The sequence below is a fragment of the Euprymna scolopes genome, chromosome 32, assembly GCF_053919585.1.
Source record: "Euprymna scolopes isolate OS-2025 chromosome 32, ASM5391958v1, whole genome shotgun sequence".
In the NCBI taxonomy this organism is placed as follows: Eukaryota; Metazoa; Mollusca; class Cephalopoda; order Sepiida; family Sepiolidae; genus Euprymna; species Euprymna scolopes.
In genome coordinates, this window is record NC_136513.1 from 91,760,120 (window position 1) to 91,787,254 (window position 27,135).

Below are 27,135 nucleotides of genomic sequence, written 5' to 3' on the forward strand. Positions count from 1 at the left end.
ATTAATCGAGTAGAAAGTTATTTATAGTTAAAAGTAATTTTTAATTAAAATTAATCGAGTAGAAAGTTATTTATAGTTAAAAGTAATTTTTAGTTAAAATTAATCGAGTAGAAAGTTATTTATAGTTAAAAGTAATTTTTAATTAAAATTAATCGAGTAGAAAGTTATTTATAGTTAAAAGTAATTTTTAATTAAAATTAATCGAGTAGAAAGTTATTTATAGTTAAAGGTAATTTTTAGTTAAAATTAATCGAGTAGAAAGTTATTTATAGTTAAAAGTAATTTTTAATTAAAATTAATCGAGTAGAAAGTTATTTATAGTTAAAAGTAATTTTTAATTAAAATTAATCGAGTAGAAAGTTATTTATAGTTAAAAGTAATTTTTAATTAAAATTAATCGAGTAGAAAGTTATTTATAGTTAAAAGTAATTTTTAATTAAAATTAATCGAGTAGAAAGTTATTTATAGTTAAAAGTAATTTTTAGTTAAAATTAATCGAGTAGAAAGTTATTTATAGTTAAAAGTAATTTATAGTTAAAATTAATCGAGTAGAAAGTTATTTATAGTTAAAAGTAATTTTTAATTAAAATTAATCGAGTAGAAAGTTATTTATAGTTAAAAGTAATTTATAGTTAAAATTAATCGAGTAGAAAGTTATTTATGGTTAAAAGTAATTTTTAATTAAAATTAATTGAGTAGAAAGTTATTTATAGTTAAAAGTTATTTTTAATTAAAATTAATCGAGTAGAAAGTTATTTATAGTTAAAAGTAATTTATAGTTAAAATTAATAGAGTTGAAAGTTATTTATAGTTAAAAGTAATTTATAGTTAAAATTAATCGAGTAGAAAGTTATTTATGGTTAAAAGTAATTTTTAATTAAAATTAATCGAGTAGAAAGTTATTTATAGTTAAAAGTAATTTTTAATTAAAATTAATCGAGTAGAAAGTTATTTATAGTTAAAAGTAATTTTTAATTAAAATTAATCGAGTAGAAAGTTATTTATAGTTAAAAGTAATTTTTAATTAAAATTAATCGAGTAGAAAGTTATTTATAGTTAAAAGTAATTTTTAATTAAAATTAATCGAGTAGAAAGTTATTTATAGTTAAAAGTAATTTTTAATTAAAATTAATCGAGTAGAAAGTTATTTATAGTTAAAAGTAATTTATAGTTAAAATTAATCGAGTAGAAAGTTATTTATAGTTAAAAGTAATTTTTAATTAAAATTAATCGAGTAGAAAGTTATTTATGGTTAAAAGTAATTTTTAATTAAAATTAATCGAGTAGAAAGTTATTTATAGTTAAAAGTAATTTTTAATTAAAATTAATCGAGTAGAAAGTTATTTATAGTTAAAAGTAATTTTTAATTAAAATTAATCGAGTAGAAAGTTATTTATAGTTAAAAGTAATTTTTAATTAAAATTAATCGAGTAGAAAGTTATTTATAGTTAAAAGTAATTTTTAATTAAAATTAATCGAGTAGAAAGTTATTTATAGTTAAAAGTAATTTATAGTTAAAATTAATCGAGTAGAAAGTTATTTATGGTTAAAAGTAATTTTTAATTAAAATTAATTGAGTAGAAAGTTATTTATAGTTAAAAGTTATTTTTAATTAAAATTAATCGAGTAGAAAGTTATTTATAGTTAAAGGTAATTTTTAGTTAAAATTAATCGAGTAGAAAGTTATTTATAGTTAAAAGTAATTTTTAATTAAAATTAATCGAGTAGAAAGTTATTTATAGTTAAAAGTAATTTTTAATTAAAATTAATCGAGTAGAAAGTTATTTATAGTTAAAAGTAATTTTTAATTAAAATTAATTGAGTAGAAAGTTATTTATAGTTAAAAGTTATTTTTAATTAAAATTAATCGAGTAGAAAGTTATTTATAGTTAAAAGTAATTTTTAGTTAAAATTAATCGAGTAGAAAGTTATTTATAGTTAAAAGTAATTTATAGTTAAAATTAATCGAGTAGAAAGTTATTTATAGTTAAAAGTAATTTTTAATTAAAATTAATCGAGTAGAAAGTTATTTATAGTTAAAAGTAATTTATAGTTAAAATTAATCGAGTAGAAAGTTATTTATGGTTAAAAGTAATTTTTAATTAAAATTAATTGAGTAGAAAGTTATTTATAGTTAAAAGTTATTTTTAATTAAAATTAATCGAGTAGAAAGTTATTTATAGTTAAAAGTAATTTATAGTTAAAATTAATAGAGTTGAAAGTTATTTATAGTTAAAAGTAATTTTTAATTAAAATTAATCGAGTAGAAAGTTATTTATAGTTAAAAGTAATTTTTAATTAAAATTAATCGAGTAGAAAGTTATTTATAGTTAAAAGTAATTTTTAATTAAAATTAATCGAGTAGAAAGTTATTTATAGTTAAAAGTAATTTTTAATTAAAATTAATCGAGTAGAAAGTTATTTATAGTTAAAAGTAATTTTTAATTAAAATTAATCGAGTAGAAAGTTATTTATAGTTAAAAGTAATTTTTAATTAAAATTAATCGAGTAGAAAGTTATTTATAGTTAAAAGTAATTTTTAATTAAAATTAATCGAGTAGAAAGTTATTTATAGTTAAAAGTAATTTATAGTTAAAATTAATCGAGTAGAAAGTTATTTATAGTTAAAAGTAATTTATAGTTAAAATTAATCGAGTAGAAAGTTATTTATGGTTAAAAGTAATTTTTAATTAAAATTAATCGAGTAGAAAGTTATTTATGGTTAAAAGTAATTTTTAATTAAAATTAATCGAGTAGAAAGTTATTTATAGTTAAAAGTTATTTTTAATTAAAATTAATCGAGTAGAAAGTTATTTATAGTTAAAAGTAATTTTTAATTAAAATTAATCGAGTAGAAAGTTATTTATAGTTAAAAGTAATTTTTAATTAAAATTAATCGAGTAGAAAGTTATTTATAGTTAAAAGTAATTTTTAGTTAAAATTAATCGAGTAGAAAGTTATTTATAGTTAAAAGTAATTTATAGTTAAAATTAATCGAGTAGAAAGTTATTTATAGTTAAAAGTAATTTTTAATTAAAATTAATCGAGTAGAAAGTTATTTATAGTTAAAAGTAATTTATAGTTAAAATTAATCGAGTAGAAAGTTATTTATGGTTAAAAGTAATTTTTAATTAAAATTAATTGAGTAGAAAGTTATTTATAGTTAAAAGTTATTTTTAATTAAAATTAATCGAGTAGAAAGTTATTTATAGTTAAAAGTAATTTATAGTTAAAATTAATAGAGTAGAAAGTTATTTATAGTTAAAAGTAATTTATAGTTAAAATTAATCGAGTAGAAAGTTATTTATGGTTAAAAGTAATTTTTAATTAAAATTAATTGAGTAGAAAGTTATTTATAGTTAAAAGTTATTTTTAATTAAAATTAATCGAGTAGAAAGTTATTTATAGTTAAAAGTAATTTTTAATTAAAATTAATCGAGTAGAAAGTTATTTATAGTTAAAAGTAATTTTTAATTAAAATTAATCGAGTAGAAAGGTGTTTATAGTTAAAAGTAATTTTTAATTAAAATTAATCGAGTAGAAAGTTATTTATAGTTAAAAGTAATTTTTAATTAAAATTAATCGAGTAGAAAGTTATTTATAGTTAAAAGTAATTTATAGTTAAAATTAATCGAGTAGAAAGTTATTTATAGTTAAAAGTAATTTATAGTTAAAATTAATCGAGTAGAAAGTTATTTATGGTTAAAAGTAATTTTTAATTAAAATTAATCGAGAGGAAAGTTATTTATGGTTAAAAGTAATTTTTAATTAAAATTAATCGAGTAGAAAGTTATTTATAGTTAAAAGTTATTTTTAATTAAAATTAATCGAGTAGAAAGTTATTTATAGTTAAAAGTAATTTTTAATTAAAATTAATCGAGTAGAAAGTTATTTATAGTTAAAAGTAATTTTTAATTAAAATTAATCGAGTAGAAAGTTATTTATAGTTAAAAGTAATTTATAGTTAAAATTAATCGAGTAGAAAGTTATTTATGGTTAAAAGTAATTTTTAATTAAAATTAATTGAGTAGAAAGTTATTTATAGTTAAAAGTTATTTTTAATTAAAATTAATCGAGTAGAAAGTTATTTATAGTTAAAAGTAATTTATAGTTAAAATTAATCGAGTAGAAAGTTATTTATAGTTAAAAGTAATTTTTAATTAAAATTAATCGAGTAGAAAGTTATTTATAGTTAAAGGTAATTTTTAGTTAAAATTAATCGAGTAGAAAGTTATTTATAGTTAAAAGTAATTTTTAATTAAAATTAATCGAGTAGAAAGTTATTTATAGTTAAAAGTAATTTTTAATTAAAATTAATCGAGTAGAAAGTTATTTATAGTTAAAAGTAATTTATAGTTAAAATTAATCGAGTAGAAAGTTATTTATGGTTAAAAGTAATTTTTAATTAAAATTAATCGAGTAGAAAGTTATTTATAGTTAAAAGTAATTTTTAGTTAAAATTAATCGAGTAGAAAGTTATTTATAGTTAAAAGTAATTTATAGTTAAAATTAATCGAGTAGAAAGTTATTTATAGTTAAAAGTAATTTTTAATTAAAATTAATCGAGTAGAAAGTTATTTATAGTTAAAAGTAATTTATAGTTAAAATTAATCGAGTAGAAAGTTATTTATGGTTAAAAGTAATTTTTAATTAAAATTAATTGAGTAGAAAGTTATTTATAGTTAAAAGTTATTTTTAATTAAAATTAATCGAGTAGAAAGTTATTTATAGTTAAAAGTAATTTATAGTTAAAATTAATAGAGTAGAAAGTTATTTATAGTTAAAAGTAATTTATAGTTAAAATTAATCGAGTAGAAAGTTATTTATGGTTAAAAGTAATTTTTAATTAAAATTAATTGAGTAGAAAGTTATTTATAGTTAAAAGTTATTTTTAATTAAAATTAATCGAGTAGAAAGTTATTTATAGTTAAAAGTAATTTTTAATTAAAATTAATCGAGTAGAAAGTTATTTATAGTTAAAGGTAATTTTTAGTTAAAATTAATCGAGTAGAAAGTTATTTATAGTTAAAAGTAATTTTTAATTAAAATTAATCGAGTAGAAAGTTATTTATAGTTAAAAGTAATTTTTAATTAAAATTAATCGAGTAGAAAGTTATTTATAGTTAAAAGTAATTTATAGTTAAAATTAATCGAGTAGAAAGTTATTTATGGTTAAAAGTAATTTTTAATTAAAATTAATTGAGTAGAAAGTTATTTATAGTTAAAAGTTATTTTTAATTAAAATTAATCGAGTAGAAAGTTATTTATAGTTAAAAGTAATTTTTAATTAAAATTAATCGAGTAGAAAGTTATTTATAGTTAAAAGTAATTTTTAATTAAAATTAATCGAGTAGAAAGTTATTTATAGTTAAAAGTAATTTTTAATTAAAATTAATCGAGTAGAAAGTTATTTATAGTTAAAAGTAATTTTTAATTAAAATTAATCGAGTAGAAAGTTATTTATAGTTAAAAGTAATTTTTAATTAAAATTAATCGAGTAGAAAGTTATTTATAGTTAAAAGTAATTTTTAATTAAAATTAATCGAGTAGAAAGTTATTTATAGTTAAAAGTAATTTTTAATTAAAATTAATCGAGTAGAAAGTTATTTATAGTTAAAAGTAATTTTTAATTAAAATTAATCGAGTAGAAAGTTATTTATAGTTAAAAGTAATTTTTAATTAAAATTAATCGAGTAGAAAGTTATTTATAGTTAAAAGTAATTTTTAATTAAAATTAATCGAGTAGAAAGTTATTTATAGTTAAAAGTAATTTTTAGTTAAAATTAATCGAGTAGAAAGTTATTTATAGTTAAAAGTAATTTTTAATTAAAATTAATCGAGTAGAAAGTTATTTATAGTTAAAAGTAATTTTTAATTAAACTTAATCGAGTAGAAAGTTATTTATAGTTAAAGGTAATTTTTAGTTAAAATTAATCGAGTAGAAAGTTATTTATAGTTAAAAGTAATTTTTAATTAAAATTAATCGAGTAGAAAGTTATTTATAGTTAAAAGTAATTTTTAATTAAAATTAATCGAGTAGAAAGTTATTTATAGTTAAAAGTAATTTTTAATTAAAATTAATCGAGTAGAAAGTTATTTATAGTTAAAAGTAATTTTTAATTAAAATTAATCGAGTAGAAAGTTATTTATAGTTAAAAGTAATTTTTAGTTAAAATTAATCGAGTAGAAAGTTATTTATAGTTAAAAGTAATTTATAGTTAAAATTAATCGAGTAGAAAGTTATTTATAGTTAAAAGTAATTTTTAATTAAAATTAATCGAGTAGAAAGTTATTTATAGTTAAAAGTAATTTATAGTTAAAATTAATCGAGTAGAAAGTTATTTATGGTTAAAAGTAATTTTTAATTAAAATTAATTGAGTAGAAAGTTATTTATAGTTAAAAGTTATTTTTAATTAAAATTAATCGAGTAGAAAGTTATTTATAGTTAAAAGTAATTTATAGTTAAAATTAATAGAGTAGAAAGTTATTTATAGTTAAAAGTAATTTATAGTTAAAATTAATCGAGTAGAAAGTTATTTATGGTTAAAAGTAATTTTTAATTAAAATTAATTGAGTAGAAAGTTATTTATAGTTAAAAGTTATTTTTAATTAAAATTAATCGAGTAGAAAGTTATTTATAGTTAAAAGTAATTTTTAATTAAAATTAATCGAGTAGAAAGTTATTTATAGTTAAAAGTAATTTTTAATTAAAATTAATCGAGTAGAAAGTTATTTATAGTTAAAAGTAATTTTTAATTAAAATTTATCGAGTAGAAAGTTATTTATAGTTAAAAGTAATTTTTAATTAAAATTAATCGAGTAGAAAGTTATTTATAGTTAAAGGTAATTTTTAGTTAAAATTAATCGAGTAGAAAGTTATTTATAGTTAAAAGTAATTTTTAATTAAAATTAATCGAGTAGTTATTTATTTATAATTAAAAGTAATTTTTAATTAAAATTAATCGAGTAGAAAGTTATTTATAGTTAAAAGTAATTTTTAATTAAAATTAATCGAGTAGAAAGTTATTTATAGTTAAAAGTAATTTTTAATTAAAATTAATCGAGTAGAAAGTTATTTATAGTTAAAAGTAATTTTTAGTTAAAATTAATCGAGTAGAAAGTTATTTATAGTTAAAAGTAATTTATAGTTAAAATTAATCGAGTAGAAAGTTATTTATAGTTAAAAGTAATTTTTAATTAAAATTAATCGAGTAGAAAGTTAATTATAGTTAAAAGTAATTTATAGTTAAAATTAATAGAGTAGAAAGTTATTTATAGTTAAAAGTAATTTATAGTTAAAATTAATCGAGTAGAAAGTTATTTATGGTTAAAAGTAATTTTTAATTAAAATTAATTGAGTAGAAAGTTATTTATAGTTAAAAGTTATTTTTAATTAAAATTAATCGAGTAGAAAGTTATTTATAGTTAAAAGTAATTTTTAATTAAAATTAATCGAGTAGAAAGTTATTTATAGTTAAAAGTAATTTTTAATTAAAATTAATCGAGTAGAAAGTTATTTATAGTTAAAAGTAATTTTTAATTAAAATTTATCGAGTAGAAAGTTATTTATAGTTAAAAGTAATTTTTAATTAAAATTAATCGAGTAGAAAGTTATTTATAGTTAAAAGTAATTTATAGTTAAAATTAATCGAGTAGAAAGTTATTTATAGTTAAAAGTAATTTATAGTTAAAATTAATCGAGTAGAAAGTTATTTATGGTTAAAAGTAATTTTTAATTAAAATTAATCGAGTAGAAAGTTATTTATGGTTAAAAGTAATTTTTAATTAAAATTAATCGAGTAGAAAGTTATTTATAGTTAAAAGTTATTTTTAATTAAAATTAATCGAGTAGAAAGTTATTTATAGTTAAAAGTAATTTTTAATTAAAATTAATCGAGTAGAAAGTTATTTATAGTTAAAAGTAATTTTTAGTTAAAATTAATCGAGTAGAAAGTTATTTATAGTTAAAAGTAATTTATAGTTAAAATTAATCGAGTAGAAAGTTATTTATAGTTAAAAGTAATTTTTAATTAAAATTAATCGAGTAGAAAGTTATTTATAGTTAAAAGTAATTTATAGTTAAAATTAATCGAGTAGAAAGTTATTTATGGTTAAAAGTAATTTTTAATTAAAATTAATTGAGTAGAAAGTTATTTATAGTTAAAAGTTATTTTTAATTAAAATTAATCGAGTAGAAAGTTATTTATAGTTAAAAGTAATTTATAGTTAAAATTAATAGAGTAGAAAGTTATTTATAGTTAAAAGTAATTTATAGTTAAAATTAATCGAGTAGAAAGTTATTTATGGTTAAAAGTAATTTTTAATTAAAATTAATTGAGTAGAAAGTTATTTATAGTTAAAAGTTATTTTTAATTAAAATTAATCGAGTAGAAAGTTATTTATAGTTAAAAGTAATTTTTAATTAAAATTAATCGAGTAGAAAGTTATTTATAGTTAAAAGTAATTTTTAATTAAAATTAATCGAGTAGAAAGGTGTTTATAGTTAAAAGTAATTTTTAATTAAAATTAATCGAGTAGAAAGTTATTTATAGTTAAAAGTAATTTTTAATTAAAATTAATCGAGTAGAAAGTTATTTATAGTTAAAAGTAATTTATAGTTAAAATTAATCGAGTAGAAAGTTATTTATAGTTAAAAGTAATTTATAGTTAAAATTAATCGAGTAGAAAGTTATTTATGGTTAAAAGTAATTTTTAATTAAAATTAATCGAGAGGAAAGTTATTTATGGTTAAAAGTAATTTTTAATTAAAATTAATCGAGTAGAAAGTTATTTATAGTTAAAAGTTATTTTTAATTAAAATTAATCGAGTAGAAAGTTATTTATAGTTAAAAGTAATTTTTAATTAAAATTAATCGAGTAGAAAGTTATTTATAGTTAAAAGTAATTTTTAATTAAAATTAATCGAGTAGAAAGTTATTTATAGTTAAAAGTAATTTATAGTTAAAATTAATCGAGTAGAAAGTTATTTATGGTTAAAAGTAATTTTTAATTAAAATTAATTGAGTAGAAAGTTATTTATAGTTAAAAGTTATTTTTAATTAAAATTAATCGAGTAGAAAGTTATTTATAGTTAAAAGTAATTTATAGTTAAAATTAATCGAGTAGAAAGTTATTTATAGTTAAAAGTAATTTTTAATTAAAATTAATCGAGTAGAAAGTTATTTATAGTTAAAGGTAATTTTTAGTTAAAATTAATCGAGTAGAAAGTTATTTATAGTTAAAAGTAATTTTTAATTAAAATTAATCGAGTAGAAAGTTATTTATAGTTAAAAGTAATTTTTAATTAAAATTAATCGAGTAGAAAGTTATTTATAGTTAAAAGTAATTTATAGTTAAAATTAATCGAGTAGAAAGTTATTTATGGTTAAAAGTAATTTTTAATTAAAATTAATCGAGTAGAAAGTTATTTATAGTTAAAAGTAATTTTTAGTTAAAATTAATCGAGTAGAAAGTTATTTATAGTTAAAAGTAATTTATAGTTAAAATTAATCGAGTAGAAAGTTATTTATAGTTAAAAGTAATTTTTAATTAAAATTAATCGAGTAGAAAGTTATTTATAGTTAAAAGTAATTTATAGTTAAAATTAATCGAGTAGAAAGTTATTTATGGTTAAAAGTAATTTTTAATTAAAATTAATTGAGTAGAAAGTTATTTATAGTTAAAAGTTATTTTTAATTAAAATTAATCGAGTAGAAAGTTATTTATAGTTAAAAGTAATTTATAGTTAAAATTAATAGAGTAGAAAGTTATTTATAGTTAAAAGTAATTTATAGTTAAAATTAATCGAGTAGAAAGTTATTTATGGTTAAAAGTAATTTTTAATTAAAATTAATTGAGTAGAAAGTTATTTATAGTTAAAAGTTATTTTTAATTAAAATTAATCGAGTAGAAAGTTATTTATAGTTAAAAGTAATTTTTAATTAAAATTAATCGAGTAGAAAGTTATTTATAGTTAAAGGTAATTTTTAGTTAAAATTAATCGAGTAGAAAGTTATTTATAGTTAAAAGTAATTTTTAATTAAAATTAATCGAGTAGAAAGTTATTTATAGTTAAAAGTAATTTTTAATTAAAATTAATCGAGTAGAAAGTTATTTATAGTTAAAAGTAATTTATAGTTAAAATTAATCGAGTAGAAAGTTATTTATGGTTAAAAGTAATTTTTAATTAAAATTAATTGAGTAGAAAGTTATTTATAGTTAAAAGTTATTTTTAATTAAAATTAATCGAGTAGAAAGTTATTTATAGTTAAAAGTAATTTTTAATTAAAATTAATCGAGTAGAAAGTTATTTATAGTTAAAAGTAATTTTTAATTAAAATTAATCGAGTAGAAAGTTATTTATAGTTAAAAGTAATTTTTAATTAAAATTAATCGAGTAGAAAGTTATTTATAGTTAAAAGTAATTTTTAATTAAAATTAATCGAGTAGAAAGTTATTTATAGTTAAAAGTAATTTTTAATTAAAATTAATCGAGTAGAAAGTTATTTATAGTTAAAAGTAATTTTTAATTAAAATTAATCGAGTAGAAAGTTATTTATAGTTAAAAGTAATTTTTAATTAAAATTAATCGAGTAGAAAGTTATTTATAGTTAAAAGTAATTTTTAATTAAAATTAATCGAGTAGAAAGTTATTTATAGTTAAAAGTAATTTTTAATTAAAATTAATCGAGTAGAAAGTTATTTATAGTTAAAAGTAATTTTTAATTAAAATTAATCGAGTAGAAAGTTATTTATAGTTAAAAGTAATTTTTAGTTAAAATTAATCGAGTAGAAAGTTATTTATAGTTAAAAGTAATTTTTAATTAAAATTAATCGAGTAGAAAGTTATTTATAGTTAAAAGTAATTTTTAATTAAACTTAATCGAGTAGAAAGTTATTTATAGTTAAAGGTAATTTTTAGTTAAAATTAATCGAGTAGAAAGTTATTTATAGTTAAAAGTAATTTTTAATTAAAATTGATCGAGTAGAAAGTTATTTATAGTTAAAAGTAATTTTTAATTAAAATTAATCGAGTAGAAAGTTATTTATAGTTAAAAGTAATTTTTAATTAAAATTAATCGAGTAGAAAGTTATTTATAGTTAAAAGTAATTTTTAATTAAAATTAATCGAGTAGAAAGTTATTTATAGTTAAAAGTAATTTTTAGTTAAAATTAATCGAGTAGAAAGTTATTTATAGTTAAAAGTAATTTATAGTTAAAATTAATCGAGTAGAAAGTTATTTATAGTTAAAAGTAATTTTTAATTAAAATTAATCGAGTAGAAAGTTATTTATAGTTAAAAGTAATTTATAGTTAAAATTAATCGAGTAGAAAGTTATTTATGGTTAAAAGTAATTTTTAATTAAAATTAATTGAGTAGAAAGTTATTTATAGTTAAAAGTTATTTTTAATTAAAATTAATCGAGTAGAAAGTTATTTATAGTTAAAAGTAATTTATAGTTAAAATTAATAGAGTAGAAAGTTATTTATAGTTAAAAGTAATTTATAGTTAAAATTAATCGAGTAGAAAGTTATTTATGGTTAAAAGTAATTTTTAATTAAAATTAATTGAGTAGAAAGTTATTTATAGTTAAAAGTTATTTTTAATTAAAATTAATCGAGTAGAAAGTTATTTATAGTTAAAAGTAATTTTTAATTAAAATTAATCGAGTAGAAAGTTATTTATAGTTAAAAGTAATTTTTAATTAAAATTAATCGAGTAGAAAGTTATTTATAGTTAAAAGTAATTTTTAATTAAAATTTATCGAGTAGAAAGTTATTTATAGTTAAAAGTAATTTTTAATTAAAATTAATCGAGTAGAAAGTTATTTATAGTTAAAGGTAATTTTTAGTTAAAATTAATCGAGTAGAAAGTTATTTATAGTTAAAAGTAATTTTTAATTAAAATTAATCGAGTAGTTATTTATTTATAATTAAAAGTAATTTTTAATTAAAATTAATCGAGTAGAAAGTTATTTATAGTTAAAAGTAATTTTTAATTAAAATTAATCGAGTAGAAAGTTATTTATAGTTAAAAGTAATTTTTAATTAAAATTAATCGAGTAGAAAGTTATTTATAGTTAAAAGTAATTTTTAGTTAAAATTAATCGAGTAGAAAGTTATTTATAGTTAAAAGTAATTTATAGTTAAAATTAATCGAGTAGAAAGTTATTTATAGTTAAAAGTAATTTTTAATTAAAATTAATCGAGTAGAAAGTTAATTATAGTTAAAAGTAATTTATAGTTAAAATTAATAGAGTAGAAAGTTATTTATAGTTAAAAGTAATTTATAGTTAAAATTAATCGAGTAGAAAGTTATTTATGGTTAAAAGTAATTTTTAATTAAAATTAATTGAGTAGAAAGTTATTTATAGTTAAAAGTTATTTTTAATTAAAATTAATCGAGTAGAAAGTTATTTATAGTTAAAAGTAATTTTTAATTAAAATTAATCGAGTAGAAAGTTATTTATAGTTAAAAGTAATTTTTAATTAAAATTAATCGAGTAGAAAGTTATTTATAGTTAAAAGTAATTTTTAATTAAAATTTATCGAGTAGAAAGTTATTTATAGTTAAAAGTAATTTTTAATTAAAATTAATCGAGTAGAAAGTTATTTATAGTTAAAAGTAATTTATAGTTAAAATTAATCGAGTAGAAAGTTATTTATAGTTAAAAGTAATTTATAGTTAAAATTAATCGAGTAGAAAGTTATTTATGGTTAAAAGTAATTTTTAATTAAAATTAATCGAGTAGAAAGTTATTTATGGTTAAAAGTAATTTTTAATTAAAATTAATCGAGTAGAAAGTTATTTATAGTTAAAAGTTATTTTTAATTAAAATTAATCGAGTAGAAAGTTATTTATAGTTAAAAGTAATTTTTAATTAAAATTAATCGAGTAGAAAGTTATTTATAGTTAAAAGTAATTTTTAATTAAAATTAATCGAGTAGAAAGTTATTTATAGTTAAAAGTAATTTATAGTTAAAATTAATCGAGTAGAAAGTTATTTATGGTTAAAAGTAATTTTTAATTAAAATTAATTGAGTAGAAAGTTATTTATAGTTAAAAGTTATTTTTAATTAAAATTAATCGAGTAGAAAGTTATTTATAGTTAAAAGTAATTTATAGTTAAAATTAATCGAGTAGAAAGTTATTTATAGTTAAAAGTAATTTTTAATTAAAATTAATCGAGTAGAAAGTTATTTATAGTTAAAGGTAATTTTTAGTTAAAATTAATCGAGTAGAAAGTTATTTATAGTTAAAAGTAATTTTTAATTAAAATTAATCGAGTAGAAAGTTATTTATAGTTAAAAGTAATTTTTAATTAAAATTAATCGAGTAGAAAGTTATTTATAGTTAAAAGTAATTTATAGTTAAAATTAATCGAGTAGAAAGTTATTTATGGTTAAAAGTAATTTTTAATTAAAATTAATTGAGTAGAAAGTTATTTATAGTTAAAAGTTATTTTTAATTAAAATTAATCGAGTAGAAAGTTATTTATAGTTAAAAGTAATTTATAGTTAAAATTAATCGAGTAGAAAGTTATTTATAGTTAAAAGTAATTTTTAATTAAAATTAATCGAGTAGAAAGTTATTTATAGTTAAAAGTAATTTATAGTTAAAATTAATCGAGTAGAAAGTTATTTATGGTTAAAAGTAATTTTTAATTAAAATTAATTGAGTAGAAAGTTATTTATAGTTAAAAGTTATTTTTAATTAAAATTAATCGAGTAGAAAGTTATTTATAGTTAAAAGTGATTTATAGTTAAAATTAATAGAGTAGAAAGTTATTTATAGTTAAAAGTAATTTATAGTTAAAATTAATCGAGTAGAAAGTTATTTATGGTTAAAAGTAATTTTTAATTAAAATTAATTGAGTAGAAAGTTATTTATAGTTAAAAGTTATTTTTAATTAAAATTAATCGAGTAGAAAGTTATTTATAGTTAAAAGTAATTTTTAATTAAAATTAATCGAGTAGAAAGTTATTTATAGTTAAAAGTAATTTTTAATTAAAATTAATCGAGTAGAAAGTTATTTATAGTTAAAAGTAATTTATAGTTAAAATTAATCGAGTAGAAAGTTATTTATGGTTAAAAGTAATTTTTAATTAAAATTAATTGAGTAGAAAGTTATTTATAGTTAAAAGTTATTTTTAATTAAAATTAATCGAGTAGAAAGTTATTTATAGTTAAAAGTAATTTTTAATTAAAATTAAACGAGTAGAAAGTTATTTATAGTTAAAAATAATTTTTAATTAAAATTAATCGAGTAGAAAGTTATTTATAGTTAAAAGTAATTTTTAATTAAAATTAATCGAGTAGAAAGTTATTTATAGTTAAAAGTAATTTTTAATTAAAATTAATCGAGTAGAAAGTTATTTATAGTTAAAAGTAATTTTTAATTAAAATTAATCGAGTAGAAAGTTATTTATAGTTAAAAGTAATTTTTAATTAAAATTAATCGAGTAGAAAGTTATTTATAGTTAAAAGTAATTTTTAATTAAAATTAATCGAGTAGAAAGTTATTTATAGTTAAAAGTAATTTTTAATTAAAATTAATCGAGTAGAAAGTTATTTATAGTTAAAAGTAATTTTTAATTAAAATTAATCGAGTAGAAAGTTATTTATAGTTAAAAGTAATTTTTAATTAAAATTAATCGAGTAGAAAGTTATTTATAGTTAAAAGTAATTTTTAGTTAAAATTAATCGAGTAGAAAGTTATTTATAGTTAAAAGTAATTTTTAATTAAAATTAATCGAGTAGAAAGTTATTTATAGTTAAAATAAAAAGACCGTGAAGACCGCAGAAACAGAGGACATAACTCGGAAGGCATATTTTAGATTACATCGTAATGGCGTCCAACATGTGTAGCCGGTATCGATAACCTTCTTTTTTTTTTTAAACTAAAATCACAACAGCAGCTGTTCTACTCAATGAATTTTCGTAATTTTTTAATAGATTACTATTTTCGACATGACAGTAAGTAATTCTGTTTTTGCTTTAAACGAAATATTTTAAAAATAGATCTGTTGCCTCTTTTTGAACAAGCGCCCTTTTTTATAACGCTAAAACTCTGTTGCACCTGTAGAGGTTGTGGTTGAACACTGTCTTCTGTTGCTGAATTAGCCTATTTTTTGATCTACTTTGTTGGTTGCAGACGTCACAGGTGAAGGTTGGTGTGTCGTGTTAGTGGTCTGTTGGGTTTTGTTGATTTCCTGAATAGTTTTTAATCTCCGGACATTCTGCAATGGATCTTTCGCTAATGGTGAGGCTTTAGGCTATCGTTTGTCTCCAGATGTTGTGGACTTTAGTTTTGGGCTCCCAGCTGGTAGGGTCAATATCATATACTTTCATGTCACATTTGCACACATCGACATAGTGGAGGTCAGGATGCTATCCAACATAAGTGCATTTGGTGATAGAGGGTGAACATGGAGAGGATGTTGAACTTGGGCATTAATTAACATTCTCTGCAATTCTTTTGTTCTTTTTATACTTAACATCGTTAAAACTTCAGAAAAAAAAAAGAAGGCACTTCTGCATTATGCGGCCATTATTTGGTGTGTTTCACAAACTGTCGCCAGGTGGTGGATTTTGGTCAACCAACAGGGGGCGATAAATGTTTCATTAAAATTATTTATTTGTTACTTCAATTCAAAAAATGTTTCAGAAAAAAAAAAAAAATAAAAAATTCAACGTTGCTTTAATTTGGAAAAATGTTTTATTTAAATTATTAATTTGTTGTTGACCCTTCAAAGTTGCTTTAATTTGAAAAATGTTTCATTAAAATTATTTATTTGTTCGAAAAAAAAAAAAGAAGAAGAAAACTATTTATTTTATAAAATCCAATGTTGCTTTAATTACAAAAAAAACCAAAATTATTTTAATTATATTTTCTTATGCAAACTTTTCAATAAATATTTTTACAATTATACTTTGATACATTTTTATACAATAAATGTTTTCGTTTTCAAATATTTTTGTGTTCAGAAAAAAAATCTTGCTTGTTATTTATTTGACCAAGAAGAAATTGGAATTATCGCCTCCTAACAATGGTGCTCGGCATACTGCAGAAGTGCCAAAAAGAAAATAATTTTCACTTATTGATCTTGAAAATATAAATATACCCCCTCCGTCCCCAACTAACTACTATTTTTACCTTTTCCATCAGAGAGTTCGAAGTTCGCATGTCTTTTTCCAAATCCATTCGTAAAGATTTCAGTTCATTAATTTCAATGTCTTTCAACTGAAGTTGCTCGTCTTGTGCAGCTCGGATTGCCTGGATAATAATTAAAAAAAGACTGACATTTATTTGTGTAGGCCATTTTATATGTTTGCATAATGTATATTTGGGTATGTTTTACAATTAACAGATATTTGAAAAAGTGGTCAAAAATTCAAATATATGACAAATAAATGTTACCAAAGGCAAGATAAGTTACTCTTCTACCTATCTGGAAAGGTTTTTAGTGGTTTTACTCACTTTAAAACATTTATTCGGTTCGAAAAACATATCATATCGAGCGTTACATGAGAACAAGATAAATAGCCGCGAACTGAAATCTAAGTATTTGAAGTCTTGAAAAAGACTTAAAAATAAAAATAAAACAAAATATTGTTAGAACCTCACTAAAACTTTTCCAGATAGGTAGAAGAGTAACTTATATCGCCCTTGATATGTCAGGGTTGTAAGAGCTAAGTAAAGCAGGATATTGTATCCTTCTGGCTCGTGGTGAGCTCAATACAAAATACAAATGTCTGCGCCTATACAAAATACAAATGTCTGACAGTATTTATAGAAATCAGGGGAGGTCACTCTAGTTCCTTTATGTCCAAGGGACATCACTCTGGTTGCCTTCTATTGTCTAAGACAGATAACTCTTTCACCTATACATGCCTCTCCTCTTCAAGGCCACAAAAATAATTGTGGTCATTTTCATGTGCAGTAAAAATTTTGTGTGACTTTCTGTGCATTTGTGGTGATACATTCCTTTGTGCACTAGTTTTCCAACATGAAGGCTTCCTTAACAGAAGAGGACTGACTGAGTTTGTATATTCTCACATAATATCATCAACTTTCATTTCTTCTTCATGCTTGCTGGGTGATTCAATGTTGAGGTGCCGTTCAACCTCCATTGCTTCCTCGGGAAGTTGTTCCTGTGGGGGATCAGGGTTTATAGACGAGTTCGAAGTTCTTGGTGTGGTGTAATGTGGGCCATCCACAACTGTGTACATTTTATGGAGAAATCGACGGTTGTGCAATGTTACTCTATTGCTCCCATCTATTCGCACTTGGTACCGTCGATTCCCATGTGTCTCTACAATCTTCCCCATCTTTGTCTATCGACGTGGGTAGTTATGATCCTGGTACTGGATCTAGACAATATCTCCTACTTGGAGTTCCTAAAGTGGACGAAAATGCTGGTTGTAGAACTGTTTGTTCTGCATATGCCTCTTGACCATTGCACCGTTTCTTAATTCGCCTATTTCTCTCCACTTTAATGACCCAACCATATAGCATTATGACTGGGGACATGTCAAGGTCTTGGACAGGAGTATTTTAATGGGTTAGTAATGCCCGAGCAGCCCGATCATGGCATAGGCATCCATAACTGCCTGTGTTGTTGACTAATATGTGCTTTGGTTTTAACACCTAACACTGCCCAACTGTTGCTTTGAGCATAATAGGTCAATGAGGTATGTTTCCATATACCCCACTTTCTCAAAAAGGAGTCATACTCCTGGGACTCAAACGATGATCTTTAGGTGCACCGGAAGTATGAAACCAAGTTCTCAAGGTGTTGCATACCGTTTTTGTCCTTCCTGACATCATTAAGGCCACTCTGACTCATTCAGTATATCAAACCATAGAGTTTCTTCTTTGTATATCGATGAAGTCGACCACCACTTGTTGGAATGGAAATTCCATGTCTGCTGAGGATGTTAAAGGTTCTCTAGGCTAAGATAGTGCGATTGTGTTGCAAGTGAAGCACTAGGATCTGGTTTGCCTGATGTTAGCATCTAAACCTGGCCAGAATAATCGTTGCATACCATTCACGCCTTGATGTGCGGAATGAAAGTTTTCTAATACTTCTGCGCAAAGTTGTCGAGGTATCAGAATTTGTTGCCTTTGACGATAACTCCTTCCAGGCAGTATAGCTCTTCACGGATAGGCCAGAAGATTCGAGCCATGGATGAGATATCGTTGCGTGATTGAGGGAAGCCATTTTGAATTAGGCCTCTAAAGGTCTTCCTTTCTTCATCTGTGGTTGCCGCAGCCACAATCCCTTCCCATGTGATAGCTTTCAATTTAGGATCATTCTCGTACATTGATGTGAAAGTGTCAATTGTTTGGTCCTGGTTTTTTGGTGGGGTACCTGCTGGGTATCGAGATGCACAATTAGGAGCTAAATTGAGCTTTTTTAGGGCAAGGTTTTATCTGGAATTTGTATATCAGTGTCTTTTCCTTGAAATTCAACAAGCAGGGTTTTTTGATATTCTCCAAGGCTTGGTTTAAAAATATCTTTATTAGTGATAAGTGATCCACTGTTATCAGCAAGTCTGGGCATCTCAGTATGAACATCTGGTATGATTCTAGCCCATAGACCAGGGCTAAAGCTCCTCCTTCCAACGGTGCGTATCGTGATTCTGCATCATTTGTAAAACAGGATCCAGCCAAAATGAGCTTCCACTGACCATCTCCACAACTTATGCTCAATTCATCCTCACATCTGAAATAGGAAATACAATATCACTATCTTACTATAGTCTGTTGCAAGTCTTGTTACCTTGTTCATTTCGAATGTTTGGATATCTTTCTCAATCCTTTTCACTCTCTTCAATTCTTGGAATATGTGCTCCAGTGTTTGCCCCAATAGAACTTTCTGTTCTTCGACCTTAATGATTCTCGGAAGGGAACCATAACTTCTGCTTGTGAGAAGGTATACAACACTTTGGTTCATGAGTCCAAACGAGGATCTAATCCCAGTAATATTTGTTGCGGTCGGGAAGTTAAGGATGTTTTCTGTTATTCTTTTTATGGGGTTAACTCCGTTTGCAGTAACTAGAAACCCTGCGAATTCTACCTCCATTTCCAAAAAGTGAAACTTGTTTGGATTAAATATAATCCCTTTGCTGGTGCAATGCTTTATATAGTCAATCGTGTGCCAGAAAGAAGATTCCATCGAGTTGTCCCATAGGAGGCTGTCGTCGGGTTTTCTAAGCCATGTCCACAGTGATGTCATCAAACCGATAAGTGTAACCATCTCCTGATCCATGGAATCCTTGAGGGGCTCAACAGAACCTATATTGACTCCACTTGGTAATGAATGTAGTGGCATGCCATGCGGCTGAAGATAGCAGTAGACTGTGGTATCATTTCTAGTACTGTTTTTCTGGTGTGTGCTGGTATCGCCGACACCTGACGGAGTGGGGATAAGATGTGATGCATTTCCCTCATGTTGGCATCATTCAATTTCTGTAGATCACCGTCCGCCTCAAGTATCAGCATGTTGGTGTCACATCTGGTAGGAATTTTATTTGTAAGAGTTTACCCTCCATTGTAATGGTTGATATGGGCACGTATTGAACGCGCTTGAGTTGAAGTATTCTTTTAGCCATTGTTCCAATTCCTGTATGTTGGTTTCTGTTGGCTTGAATGAGATCATCTCTGGTTTCTTCGGAACCAGTGCTCTGCACAGGCACCCGCAAGGCGCTGTTTCTTTTTGTTCTCACAGATCTGTTCTGTGACAACGATGTCGGTAAATCAGAATGCAAAAATCCAGATTCTTTAATGCCGTTTCTGACAAGTAGAAACCAGATGTGTTGTCCAATACATATACTGCTTGTCATATTTCTTTTGACCCCCACCCTTATGCACAAAAATCGAACTACCTTGATGTGTAGCTGGTTATTGGTGTTGCCTTTTATCTGTTAGATGGTTGGTATCAAGTACTCATCTGAGTAATCGAGGAGTCTTTGAATCTTGGACCTGACCAAGCAAATTTGGGCCCCTGTATCTGCAAATGCTTGGATGAAATGAGTGAGTGCATTTATGTGTTTCTTTGGCACCTGTCTCAAAGTCAGATGACTCTTGGGCATCATATTTATCTCTGCTATAACTAAGGGGGGTAATTCTGGGGCACAGACCTGAAATTGCTTCCCACCCCACTCAAGGTGAGGCATGTTCGTCAGCTGTCTGTTATCATGTCTGTGAGCAGAAAATTTATCTGAGGTACCATTCGTAAACATAAACGACTCCTCACTTCTCGATACTTAGCTTGTGGCTTCCATTCTGGACCTCTTAAATTTATGGCATATCTTTTTTAGGTGCCACACCACCCCACAAAATTGGTACTTAAGTCCAACTGCTGGACAATCTTTTCGATTCATCAATCCTCCTGGGTGTGACGTCTTCCCGCAATTGTTGCAACATTTAATATATCGTGGAGTTAAAGGAGTCTTTGTGTCTTGGTTGTGCTGTTCATGGTCTGACCTTTGTACACCAGGTAGCACAAGAGGGTGTGTGATATCGTTAAAATAGGGAGTTGACTTGTCTGTTACCTCCTGGCAGATCAACCATGAGAACTTCTACTCAAATGTAGTAAGTGAAGCTACCTCCACAAGTATCCTTCTCTGGTGCTCGGTATTTTGCAACCCTGCTATCATCTGCCCAGTAACCATATCGGCAAGTCGGTTCGTTCATACACTGAATATGAAATTCACAAAACTTGATTGGCCATGTAACTTCAATAAAAAATGAGTTACTGACTCACCCTCATTCTGTTTCATGGAGTGGAATTTCTGTTGGTGGACTTCTTTGTGCAATCCTTGCACAGCCACCAATCGAGATAAAGAATGTAATCCTCTGTGACAGAGTTGAGCCTAACATGTTTGTTTCCGGTGTACAGGTGTCCCATAGTTTGTTCCGGATTACAGCTCTTTGTATCACACTCAGGTGTTCAAAAATAGTGCTCATTCCCGTCGGGTTGTATCCAGTCCTATCGAGGGTCGTGCCGTTTTTTTTTTCATTCATATGTTGAGATGACCGCAAACCATTTCTTTCCTTAGTTCGATGTTCTCTTTCTACAGCTTAACGAGTTGCTTTAATAAAAGCACGTTTTCTTGCTCCATGGTATGTCGATGGTAAATATATCCAATGTCCAAAGTTATTGTACAAATTTTTCATGCTTTACAGTGAAAATCTGTTGATTTAAAGGTTGAATAAAGCAGGACATTGTATCCTTTTGGCTTTTGATGAGCGCAATACAAAATATAAATGTTTGCACCCATATTGACGGTATTTATAGAAATCAGGAATGGTCAATCTAGTTCCTTCCTTTTCAGGGGAGATCACTCTGGTTGCCTCCTATTATCAGAGGCAGATAACTCTTATACCTATACAAGAGTAACATATATTGGGTGGGTTTCTATCAGTATTTTGTATAAATTTAATTTTTAGTCTTTCCAACTATACTATGGTTGTCTTCAAGTCCAACATAAATAAGTTCTTGATGAGCCGTCCCCTTAATTAATCCAATTTACAAAATTTCCACGACTAACGATTACTACAATATTGACCCAATGACTACTGTACACTCATTAACCCTTATCCTCGTGTGGCCTCCAGGCCTGGATAAGAGGGGACTATTTTGTAAAGAAAAAACTGACCAATGCATCTGCCAATTCTCTTTTCAGCCCGTCCCATTGAGAGGTCATTCCATTGTTCTGGATCCGCGATGCTTCCAATTCTTTAACCAATTCTTCGTTCCGCAGCAAAAGTTGATGATGGCTGTGTTTTGTACAATCCAATTCCTTTTCCAACTGTTTCCCTTTCAGTTTCAACCTGACGATGAAGATTTGGAAATTCATTAAAAATATTTAGGCAATATTTTTACTTGAAGCTATGAAAAAATAAAAACACAAAGCAAGAAAAATGGGTTGCATTTCATTTGAGACTAGCTAAAGTACATCCTAACTTCCGGTGTGGCTGCGACCAGAAGTGGTGACACGGCAAATCAGGTCTTTCACGTTTTTCTCTAACGCCTCCGTCCCCTCTGTGCATGTACTTTTTTTTATTACGTTTTTTTTTTAATCGTTCTTTTTTATTTAATAATCATTGAAAAGATCTTACAGACTTATTTTAAGTAAGTTTTTCTGAATTTTTAAAAGAATTATTGAAAACATTTAAAAAAAATTTTTTTAACTATTTTGGGAATATTATGTAATGGATACGTTTTTTTTTTAATGATTTTGAAATTTTATTATTTTTGATTTCAATAATTTTATTGTTATACTTTTATTTTGAAATTTTGTTATTTTTGATTTCAATAATTTTATTGTTATACTTTTATTTTGAAATTTTATTATTTTTGATTTCAATAATTTTATTGTTATACTTTTATTTTGAAATTTTGTTATTTTTGATTTCAATAATTTTATTGTTATACTTTTATTTTGAAATTTTGTTATTTTTGATTTCAATAATTTTATTGTTATACTTTTATTTTGAAATTTTGTTATTTTTGATTTCAATAATTTTATTGTTATACTTTTATTTTGAAATTTTGTTATTTTTGATTTCAATAATTTTATTGTTATACTTTTATTTTGAAATTTTGTTATTTTTGATTTCAATAATTTTATTGTTATACTTTTATTTTGAAATTTTATTATTTTTGATTTCAATAATTTTATTGTTATACTTTTATTTTGAAATTTTATTATTTTTGATTTCAATAATTTTATTGTTATACTTTTATTTTGAAATTTTGTTATTTTTGATTTCAATAATTTTATTGTTATACTTTTATTTTGAAATTTTGTTATTTTTGATTTCAATAATTTTATTGTTATACTTTTATTTTGAAATTTTGTTATTTTTGATTTCAATAATTTTATTGTTATACTTTTATTTTGAAATTTTGTTATTTTTGATTTCAATAATTTTATTGTTATACTTTTATTTTAAAATTTTGTTATTTTTGATTTCAATAATTTTATTGTTATACTTTTATTTTGAAATTTTATTATTTTTGATTTCAATAATTTTATTGTTATACTTTTATTTTAAAATTTTGTTATTTTTGATTTCAATAATTTTATTGTTATACTTTTATTTTGAAATTTTATTATTTTTGATTTCAATAATTTTATTGTTATACTTTTATTTTGAAATTTTGTTATTTTTGATTTCAATAATTTTATTGTTATACTTTTATTTTGAAATTTTATTATTTTTGATTTCAATAATTTTATTGTTATACTTTTATTTTGAAATTTTGTTATTTTTGATTTCAATAATTTTATTGTTATACTTTTATTTTAAAATTTTGTTATTTTTGATTTCAATAATTTTATTGTTATACTTTTATTTTAAAATTTTGTTATTTTTGATTTCAATAATTTTATTGTTATACTTTTATTTTAAAATTTTGTTATTTTTGATTTCAATAATTTTATTGTTATACTTTTATTTTGAAATTTTATTATTTTTGATTTCAATAATTTTATTGTTATACTTTTATTTTAAAATTTTGTTATTTTTGATTTCAATAATTTTATTGTTATACTTTTATTTTGAAATTTTGTTATTTTTGATTTCAATAATTTTATTGTTATACTTTTATTTTGAAATTTTGTTATTTTTGATTTCAATAATTTTATTGTTATACTTTTATTTTGAAATTTTATTATTTTTGATTTCAATAATTTTATTGTTATACTTTTATTTTGAAATTTTGTTATTTTTGATTTCAATAATTTTATTGTTATACTTTTATTTTAAAATTTTGTTATTTTTGATTTCAATAATTTTATTGTTATACTTTTATTTTGAAATTTTGTTATTTTTGATTTCAATAATTTTATTGTTATACTTTTATTTTGAAATTTTGTTATTTTTGATTTCAATAATTTTATTGTTATACTTTTATTTTGAAATTTTGTTATTTTTGATTTCAATAATTTTATTGTTATACTTTTATTTTGAAATTTTATTATTTTTGATTTCAATAATTTTATTGTTATACTTTTATTTTGAAATTTTGTTATTTTTGATTTCAATAATTTTATTGTTATACTTTTATTTTGAAATTTTGTTATTTTTGATTTCAATAATTTTATTGTTATACTTTTATTTTGAAATTTTGTTATTTTTGATTTCAATAATTTTATTGTTATACTTTTATTTTGAAATTTTGTTATTTTTGATTTCAATAATTTTATTGTTATACTTTTATTTTAAAATTTTGTTATTTTTGATTTCAATAATTTTATTGTTATACTTTTATTTTAAAATTTTGTTATTTTTGATTTCAATAATTTTATTGTTATACTTTTATTTTGAAATTTTATTATTTTTGATTTCAATAATTTTATTGTTATACTTTTATTTTAAAATTTTGTTATTTTTGATTTCAATAATTTTATTGTTATACTTTTATTTTGAAATTTTATTATTTTTGATTTCAATAATTTTATTGTTATACTTTTATTTTAAAATTTTGTTATTTTTGATTTCAATAATTTTATTGTTATACTTTTATTTTGAAATTTTGTTATTTTTGATTTCAATAATTTTATTGTTATACTTTTATTTTGAAATTTTGTTATTTTTGATTTCAATAATTTTATTGTTATACTTTTATTTTGAAATTTTATTATTTTTGATTTCAATAATTTTATTGTTATACTTTTATTTTGAAATTTTATTATTTTTGATTTCAATAATTTTATTGTTATACTTTTATTTTGAAATTTTGTTATTTTTGATTTCAATAATTTTATTGTTATACTTTTATTTTGAAATTTTGTTATTTTTGATTTCAATAATTTTATTGTTATACTTTTATTTTGAAATTTTGTTATTTTTGATTTCAATAATTTTATTGTTATACTTTTATTTTGAAATTTTGTTATTTTTGATTTCAATAATTTTATTGTTATACTTTTATTTTAAAATTTTGTTATTTTTGATTTCAATAATTTTATTGTTATACTTTTATTTTGAAATTTTATTATTTTTGATTTCAATAATTTTATTGTTATACTTTTATTTTAAAATTTTGTTATTTTTGATTTCAATAATTTTATTGTTATACTTTTATTTTGAAATTTTATTATTTTTGATTTCAATAATTTTATTGTTATACTTTTATTTTGAAATTTTGTTATTTTTGATTTCAATAATTTTATTGTTATACTTTTATTTTGAAATTTTATTATTTTTGATTTCAATAATTTTATTGTTATACTTTTATTTTGAAATTTTGTTATTTTTGATTTCAATAATTTTATTGTTATACTTTTATTTTAAAATTTTGTTATTTTTGATTTCAATAATTTTATTGTTATACTTTTATTTTAAAATTTTGTTATTTTTGATTTCAATAATTTTATTGTTATACTTTTATTTTAAAATTTTGTTATTTTTGATTTCAATAATTTTATTGTTATACTTTTATTTTGAAATTTTATTATTTTTGATTTCAATAATTTTATTGTTATACTTTTATTTTGAAATTTTGTTATTTTTGATTTCAATAATTTTATTGTTATACTTTTATTTTGAAATTTTGTTATTTTTGATTTCAATAATTTTATTGTTATACTTTTATTTTGAAATTTTGTTATTTTTGATTTCAATAATTTTATTGTTATACTTTTATTTTGAAATTTTATTATTTTTGATTTCAATAATTTCATTGTTATACTTTTATTTTGAAATTTTGTTATTTTTGATTTCAATAATTTTATTGTTATACTTTTATTTTAAAATTTTGTTATTTTTGATTTCAATAATTTTATTGTTATACTTTTATTTTGAAATTTTGTTATTTTTGATTTCAATAATTTTATTGTTATACTTTTATTTTGAAATTTTGTTATTTTTGATTTCAATAATTTTATTGTTATACTTTTATTTTGAAATTTTGTTATTTTTGATTTCAATAATTTTATTGTTATACTTTTATTTTGAAATTTTATTATTTTTGATTTCAATAATTTTATTGTTATACTTTTATTTTGAAATTTTGTTATTTTTGATTTCAATAATTTTATTGTTATACTTTTATTTTGAAATTTTGTTATTTTTGATTTCAATAATTTTATTGTTATACTTTTATTTTGAAATTTTGTTATTTTTGATTTCAATAATTTTATTGTTATACTTTTATTTTGAAATTTTGTTATTTTTGATTTCAATAATTTTATTGTTATACTTTTATTTTAAAATTTTGTTATTTTTGATTTCAATAATTTTATTGTTATACCTTTATTTTAAAATTTTGTTATTTTTGATTTCAATAATTTTATTGTTATACTTTTATTTTAAAATTTTGTTATTTTTGATTTCAATAATTTTATTGTTATACTTTTATTTTAAAATTTTGTTATTTTTGATTTCAATAATTTTATTGTTATACTTTTATTTTGAAATTTTATTATTTTTGATTTCAATAATTTTATTGTTATACTTTTATTTTAAAATTTTGTTATTTTTGATTTCAATAATTTTATTGTTATACTTTTATTTTGAAATTTTATTATTTTTGATTTCAATAATTTTATTGTTATACTTTTATTTTAAAATTTTGTTATTTTTGATTTCAATAATTTTATTGTTATACTTTTATTTTGAAATTTTATTATTTTTGATTTCAATAATTTTATTGTTATACTTTTATTTTGAAATTTTGTTATTTTTGATTTCAATAATTTTATTGTTATACTTTTATTTTGAAATTTTGTTATTTTTGATTTCAATAATTTTATTGTTATACTTTTATTTTGAAATTTTGTTATTTTTGATTTCAATAATTTTATTGTTATACTTTTATTTTGAAATTTTGTTATTTTTGATTTCAATAATTTTATTGTTATACTTTTATTTTGAAATTTTGTTATTTTTGATTTCAATAATTTTATTGTTATACTTTTATTTTAAAATTTTGTTATTTTTGATTTCAATAATTTTATTGTTATACTTTTATTTTAAAATTTTGTTATTTTTGATTTCAATAATTTTATTGTTATACTTTTATTTTAAAATTTTGTTATTTTTGATTTCAATAATTTTATTGTTATACTTTTATTTTAAAATTTTGTTATTTTTGATTTTAATAATTTTATTGTT

At 20.6% G+C, this 27,135-nt stretch overlaps 1 protein-coding gene across 2 annotated transcripts in view; it reads right to left on the reverse strand.

Annotated features, from left to right (window-relative positions):
- Window positions 1–27,135, reverse strand: part of LOC145256496 (uncharacterized) — a 174,985-nt gene that overhangs the window by 73,488 nt on the left and 74,362 nt on the right. For both annotated transcript variants that reach the window (XM_080115447.1, XM_080115446.1), the window contains exons 14-15: window positions 21,669–21,843; window positions 16,159–16,278 (exon numbers count right to left, since the gene is read on the reverse strand). In XM_080115447.1, the coding sequence (XP_079971573.1) occupies window positions 16,159–16,278; window positions 21,669–21,843 (295 nt within the window). The remainder of the gene's footprint in view (window positions 1–16,158; window positions 16,279–21,668; window positions 21,844–27,135) is intronic.